The following is a 7,638-nucleotide window of genomic DNA, read 5'->3' as shown; positions in this document are numbered from 1 at the left end:
TTTTACGTAAAAATTTTATATATACCAAACAAATTGTTCATTTTCCCGAATAATTCATGACTTTTTCTTAACTTTTGAAACTTTTGCTGAATTAACAGATTTGTTACTTTACCCCGAAGAAGGGTCTTCTTTTGATTGGGCTAGCTGCCTAGCTCTACAACAACCCAAACCCATTTATCAGAACCCGAACCGGACTGGTTTTGGTTGGTATGACACTAGATATTCCTTTTGTTCCCAACCACAAGTGTCAGCCATTGCTCCACGCTTGCACTGATCTGTCCTCTCTGTTCTTTTTGCAGCCACTTCGACCCGAGCCGACAGTGCACTAAGCTCCTTCTGAAACAATACAAAAGTAAGCATTGGACGGGTCCGAATGCAAAGACACCATGAACTGGAAGCAAGATACCCTGCACACAACACAATGAAACCACTGGCTCTTATCTTAATTCTTAATACAGTTGTTAATGTATTTAAGTATTTATCAAATGTTTGAGTTAGCTTCTTGGATCTGGGTCTGCTCACTTTGACAGGTCCGGCCGGCCTGTATGGACCTCTGCAGAGTGCAGAGAGAGACAACAAGAACAATACCATATTTCTTGTGCTTTTCAAATACAGAAACAGTGTTAGGGCCCCAGAGACAATCTGTACTTTTAAACTTAAATAATTCAGAAGGTGCAGACTTAGAGTTTAGAGACATGGGTCACCGACTAATTTTTATATATCAGCCATCTGACCATCAGCTTACCAGATAAGGGTTTCAACCTACTATATTGTATCAATGGACCCACCAATTAGCAGATTGATGATGGTAAGATCACAACCCACTTGATCAGTTTATTTCAACTGGTGGGTCCTCCCACATCAGATGCCAAATCAATGGGGAATGGAAGGTGATGATGATGGGAAACCATGTTAATATGTTATGGGTGGAATCAGTGGTGGATGTGATCAGTTCATCATCTTACATTATTGACCAGACCGGCCTTTACCTTTCACATGTGTTCTTCACATGCTTGAGACAAGGCCATATGCAGTGTGTCGGCTGGGCCTGTTCATCTCTAACTAACATATATTTCATCCACACGTGCCTTCCATGTGCTTTCTCCATTACTGAGGGGAGCTAGCTTCTGATAGCCTAGATTTTGGGGGACTTACTTTACACATAAATTACTAGTAACCCATATATAAAAATCACGAGTACACAAATGGAAGATATGTATAGGGCCATGTAGGTCCCACATGAAGCTTGCCAAAACCATCGTAGCCGTCCGGTGGGTGGCTGACCAGACTGATTAAGGTGAAGATCATCATCATCAACCGTGGGATGGACTGCTAGCTGGGGCAGCTTGGTTTGGTCTCAGCTCTGCCTTGACTCTGGCTGGCCACGCTTAAGCCATACACACGGTATTAATGAAACACCAAACACGTCTTTGTCTTAGTCCTTATGGACTCATTAAAGTAATTGTTGTACTCGTTATGTGTTTATGGCTTGTAAGTCTACAGCTAGATATATAATATAAATATGCAGCCATGAAATAATGGGTCCAAAATAATGGTCCACCTTGATCCTGAAGATATCCTTTCCTAGAACCCTACTATCAAAGGAAACGGCCATCTCTGCAAATTCATTTAAAGCAAACCCAATGAACCCCTTTCCTCTGATTCAAATCATTCAACCTCTTTCTCTCTCTCTCTCTCTCTCTCTCTCTCTGTGGGCTACAATTCTGAGGGTTTAAGGCAATAAGAAGATTAAAAAGGAGACATGGGAAATCAGTATAATCACCAGCAAAATCATCACTGGTTCCGCCTAAGATCAATCATACCAATGTTGTGTTTGAGGCCGCCGGTGACAAGGAAGGAGAGGCTCCCAAAGTGCGACGGCAATGCCGCCGATGAGTACAGCAGCTACAAGGAGCCTGTGTCCCCTAGAGTTGGATGCATGGGTCAGGTCAAGAGGAGCAACAAGGTGGTTGGTTTCCCAACTCACCAGAGATGCACCCATAGTAAGGATAATGGCAAGAAGAAATACTTCAAGCTTCAGAAGATGTTCTCAAGCAAGGATCTGGTTAGCACTAGCAGTAGCAGAAGACAGATGCTCGTGGGTAGGAGTAGGGACAGGTTTGATTATGAGCAAGAAGATTACTCTTCCATCAGCATCAGCATCAGCATCGTTGATTTGGATCCCCCTTTACCAGTTGTTAAACGGGCGCCAAATGATGGTAAGGATGGAGGCGAAGTGGTTAGTCTTTGGAAGAGGAGATGTGGTGGAGAGGTGTTGAAGGGTCTAGATGTTAAGCAGAGACAAACTCCTTTTGCCCAACGACCAGCCTCTCTGTGAAGAAATTGATTAAATCATGTAGCTTTTTTTGTCAATTACATGAAACAACTGTGTATATATATATTTATATGTTCATTTCATTGATTCTCAATTTTGTTCATCTTTCTTAGCTAGTTTTCTTCAACAATACAAAATCCATAGAAGGATAACTAACTTGTTCAGAGGTAGGAAACTATTGGTCCAAGAACTGTTCTGCTAGCACTACATCCATATCCAATAATGGAACCACTGATCAAGTATTTGGCCCCACTCTGTGGTTTCACATTCTACTGTGTCATCTTTGGGCCCTACCCTACTGTCAGATAATGGAACAAAAGATCATTATAAGAACTGGGGTTGAAACATTGAGGAGAGTATTCTGGTTAGAATATCAGCAATCTGAGCTCCATTAGCAGAGATGGAATCCAAAGCATGTCATGAGAACAGATGCTGACTTACAAGTGTTTATTGATCAGGTATTCAATCTGAATAGCTGGCACACAAACTGGGCAGCTAAATGTGATTGACAACCGGTCCCAGCACTAGACCTGGAGACAGTAGATTGCTTCTCTGAACAGTAGTAGCTAGCTAGACAGAACTTGAAGCTAACAGGCAAATGCATCTAGTGTGGTGAAAAATATGTTTTACAGTGGAGAGAGGAGTTGGGTTCAAGGCATACATGAACTATTGTTTTGCAGCACGCTGTAGTCAGATCTCAAGAGACCAGGCATCAAAAATTGTGTTTTATTTATAGACTTATAGAGGAGAAAACTTATCATAGACCAAATTAGCTGCACATCTGGAAACCCAGATCCCCACTCAGGCAACTCGTGAATCGATAATGAATCATCAGGAGGGTCTAAAATCAGCCCGGAGTTGGTTTGATTCGGACAGAGTTCGACCTAGTCTATCTTATTCTTGATTTGTTCATCATATCAGTTCCAATAGGTTGGAACTAATCTGAGGGTTTGGGAAATATGAAGAACTGGATGCTATTTTTCCATAAATTAATGACAGTATTATCTCTATTGCCATTTTCCTGTATTTGTACAGCAATACAGTGCTTGGGAAATGGGGAAAAAGTTCTTTTGCTGATTATAAACGCTGGTAGGTCAATATATGCACTGAGAGTAGCATTTCCTACCTTTTTCTTATAATTTTTTTATAATTTCTATATATTTTTTCTTATTTTTATAGATTTTATCATACTTATATCATATTATTGTATAAATCATATATGGAAACCAAGAACCGGTTGACTCACCACTTGACTCGGTCAAGTATATTTTCTATAAGAAACTGATCGGTTGAGTCCATAATCCTGGTGTTCCAACCACGATCCTTGTTGTCTTTCCTTTATTTGCAAAGTGAACCTAAACAACGGGAATCACAAACATTGAAGGACTCTGGATCTCCTGCCCACGCCTAGGTGGTGTATTGTGGGTTGGGTCGGTTTATTGAGGTTTTCCCAACCGACTCGACCTGGTCGGGTTACCTGAGGTGGAAACCGAAACCGACCCACTGATAGGCAAAACCGACATAGTCGGTTTGAGTCGAGTTGGGTCGGTTTCGGTTTTGCTCCTATAGTCAAACCTTATTTTTAAAACTTGTCTCACCTTTGGTCCAGTGTCAACCTTACTAACCTCTGTTCCACTCAAAAAGTTTTTGTATTCAATAAGACAAAAGACAAAACTGTTTTATAGAAAACAAAAGTTATCAATATTCAATATTCAATAAGACAATAAAATAGAAGGTCAAACTGTTTTATAGAAAGAAGACTGAAATATTTATATTTAAAGAAACTTTCTAAATTCTAATCTAGGTAAAAGAGGACACCTAATTCTAGTTAAGTAGGAACTAGAAGATAGGGATGTTCTAGTTCTAGTAGAAGACTAGTTAAATAGGAAACTAGGAACTACCGAACTAGTAGAAGACTAGTTCGGTTCGGTTTCAGGTTGGTTTCGGTTTTTACACAAGGAAACCGAAACCGACCCGATATTTCGGTTTATAAATTTGCCCAACCCGAAACCGACCGGTGCTGAAGAAAACCCGGCCGACTCGGGTTGGATCAGTCCGGGTTGGTCGGTTTGGTCGGGTTGGGCCTTCTTATGAACAGCCCTACCACCTCCTGTGAATTGGGAACATCTCCCCCTGTATAATGCTATACAGAGGGTGAGATGTTCTCCATGTGTGGCTATGATAAACGTGGGCAGGATTCTCGTGGGTAGGAGATCTGGGCTCACATTGAAGAGCTTGGATTTACACACAAGAGTTGGATACCATCTTTGATCCAAAAGCTTGAGTCATTACGTTGTGGGCAAATCCTTATACATAAATCCTTTGTTTTTTATCTATGGGGTTAAACAATCCCCAACACCACTTTTGAACAGTAAACATTGTTATATCACCAAGTTTGACATGTACCAACCAAGAGCCATTTGCTCACAAACTATAGAGAACCCTCACTCAATTGTCAATAGCTAAATGGAAAGTCATCCATGAATGGATCAGAACATAGGAGTCAACAATTACTCAACTATGGGAGAATATTCATTATAGGAGGTGGAGTCATGGGTGTTAATCAACTGCTTTTGTCAACCACTCAACTATGAGGAAGCCTAGAAAACAATGGGAGTCATCACATGCATTCACCAAATACATGTACCCAAACTAACGTTTGGATCTAGTACCAATATTGTGCACAAAGAGCAGTTTGATGTATGCTATGATCTAGGGGTGTCAATTGGACTGGACTTAGTCCAATCCAATTCAGTACAATGTGAGTCCATTACAAATGGACCTGGTCCAATCCAGTACAAAGAATATTTTGGACCGGTCCAGAGACTATCCAATCTGTTTAAATTCTTGTTAATTTAGATTGGTTTCAACTCAAACCTGGTCACTGATACCTATATTCTTATCTTCTATCAATGGATCAGATATTGGCTCAACCCAATATAAATTCATTATGAACGGACTAGGTCCAATCCAATATGTCATATTAGTCCATCCAATCCATCCAAATTCAATATGTCTTATTGGTCCATCCAATCCGTCCAAATTGATTTTGATTTGAACAGAGTCCAACCCAAAACAGGTCCATTGACACCCCTACTATGATTTACACAAAACCAAGCATTGCTCTCGTGCAGTAGGTGTTGTGAAAAGCTGCAAGTGTCAAGTGAAATCAGTTTGGAGGTTATACTTATGTTTGGAGGTTGAAATCAGTTTTGGAAGGTTAGATAGATTTAAGATTTAGTAGATCTTGAATCTAAAAAATCTATCTCGAGGTATTTATTCACTTTTGTATGGGAAAATTGTATCTTAACCATCTAAATTTTAGAATTCCGTTGCATTTTCTACCACTAAGGTTGAATAATGTTGCTATGAAGCTAGGGAAAAAAATTGTTTGAAATGGTTTCTCCATAAACTCGGAAAGTCACATGGAAAGTATGTGATCTATTATGAAAATAAAACTAAAATAGTATTATAGACTAAAGCAAAAATGCTATATACCATTCCCAAACTACACATTTATTGATGCTTCATATATTTGATACATGCTAATGGTAATATCCAAGTACATATCTAAATTCAATAAATGATAATATTAATTTCAAATTCAAATATTCATCATCATCATCATCATCCATGCCTTATCCCAACTATATGGGGTCAGCTCCATGAGTCCTATTTCGTCAATCCATTCTATTTAAAGTCATATGCATTGTTAAATCATTAGTGCTTAGATCATTTCTTACTACTACTCATGTTCTTTTTTGGTCTATCTCGAGCTCTTCTAGGCCCTTCAATGTATAACAAATCACTTCTTTTAACTAGCATAGTAGGTGGTCTTCTATGCATGTTCCCAAACTATCTTAGTCGATTATCTCTCACTTTATCACCTATTAGAGCTATTCCTAAGTTTGCATGGATAACTTCATTTCAAATCCTATCTTTTCTAGTTTTTCTGTTAATCCATCGTAGCATTTGCATTTCTGCCACATTCATTTTTCTGGACATGTTGTTTGTTGGCAATCAAACACTGTCTCCCTACAACATAATTGGCCTCACAATTGTTTTATAGAACTTTCCTTTTAATCTAAAGTGGTATTCACCTATCACATAGAAGTCCAAATGCACCCCCCCATTTTTCCCATCCTACTCTTAATTCTTTGGGTGACATCCTCTTCAATCTCTTCCTTGTTATGAATTATTGAACCAAGGTACAAGAAATGGTCACATTAAATTATCTCTTGGTCTTTAGTTCCAAGTGCATCTTGATTTACACTATTGTTATTACTAAATATATATGTCATATACTCTGTTTTAATTAATCCTGCTTATTTTAAAACCTCTTGTTACTATTAAATTTGGATATAGTATTTTAGAATCACTTCTATGATACTATCTATATGGATTTTGTCCTCACAAAATCTGAACTCACACTATCCTCTTAGCCTTGTAGTCGTGCATTGAGAATATCTCCCATGAATAAAATCATGTGAGTACAGAGATGTTCTCAATGCACAGTTGAAAAGACCGTGAGGATGGATTTTGTGAGGATGAAATTTGTGTTCCATAAATCCCTTATAGTAACTGCAAAGTCTTGTAAACCATGTAACAAGGTTTCCTGAGATTAAGCAAAAAATATCACTTCTTTATTCAAAGGAAGGGTTCCTTGAAAAGGAACTGCTTCTTGACTAGTGAACTTCAATATAGTACTTTGAATCTAAAATTCATTAGCACGGAAATTGCTTCAGTTTCAAGAAAAGGAAAACCCTACAATGGAAAGACATGATATCAGATAGGAATCAATCAAAACCCTTGTAAATTTTGATGAAAATCCACCATATTGGTTATCATTTTTATGATGTCGGTTGATTGGTTATAAGTTTTTCTAGTATCATGTCCTTTTGGAATCATAAACTAAAAAAAAATAAAATCAAATCAAACCAAATATTAACAAACATGCCCCAAGTAAAATAGCAAAAACAAATTCATCACATAATCAATTAATCCTCATGATTTCACATTAAAGTAACCCTCGTTCCAAGCAAGGACTCAAACTAAATTTACTTACATAGTAAAATTAACATAAAGTGTTCTAGACATTCAAAGTCGAGTCTAGATCTCCTACCCACGAGAACTCTGTCCACGTTTATCGCAGCCACACATGGAGAACATCTCATCCTCTGCATAGTATTATGCAGGGGAGATGTTCCCAATTCACGGGGGGTAGTGTATTGTGGGTAGGCGTGGGTAGTGTTCTTGTGAGCAGGAGATCCAGAGTCTTCAAAGCCAGTTAAGTAATGTAATCA

At 38.5% G+C, this 7,638-nt stretch overlaps 1 protein-coding gene across 1 annotated transcript; it reads left to right on the top strand.

The window, feature by feature from the left end:
- The first annotated feature begins 1,762 nt into the window (after positions 1–1,762).
- Positions 1,763–2,338, top strand: LOC104588726 (uncharacterized). The gene has a single exon (XM_010246769.3). It carries the CDS (start codon positions 1,763–1,765, stop codon positions 2,336–2,338), a length of 576 nt encoding a protein of 191 aa, XP_010245071.1.
- Positions 2,339–7,638: the final 5,300 nt, after the last annotated feature.

Source organism: Nelumbo nucifera, chromosome 5 (genome assembly GCF_055504915.1).
Source record: "Nelumbo nucifera cultivar China Antique chromosome 5, China Antique-T2T, whole genome shotgun sequence".
Taxonomy (NCBI): domain Eukaryota; kingdom Viridiplantae; phylum Streptophyta; class Magnoliopsida; order Proteales; family Nelumbonaceae; genus Nelumbo; species Nelumbo nucifera.
The sequence above is the reverse complement of the archived record's forward strand: the minus strand, read 5'-3'. Positions and strand labels throughout refer to the sequence as shown.

What these genes read in the sequence shown, in the direction of transcription:
- LOC104588726 (XM_010246769.3), top strand. Translation starts at nt 1,763, where the DNA reads ATGGGAAATCAGTATAATCACCAGCAAAATCATCACTGGTTCCGCCTA.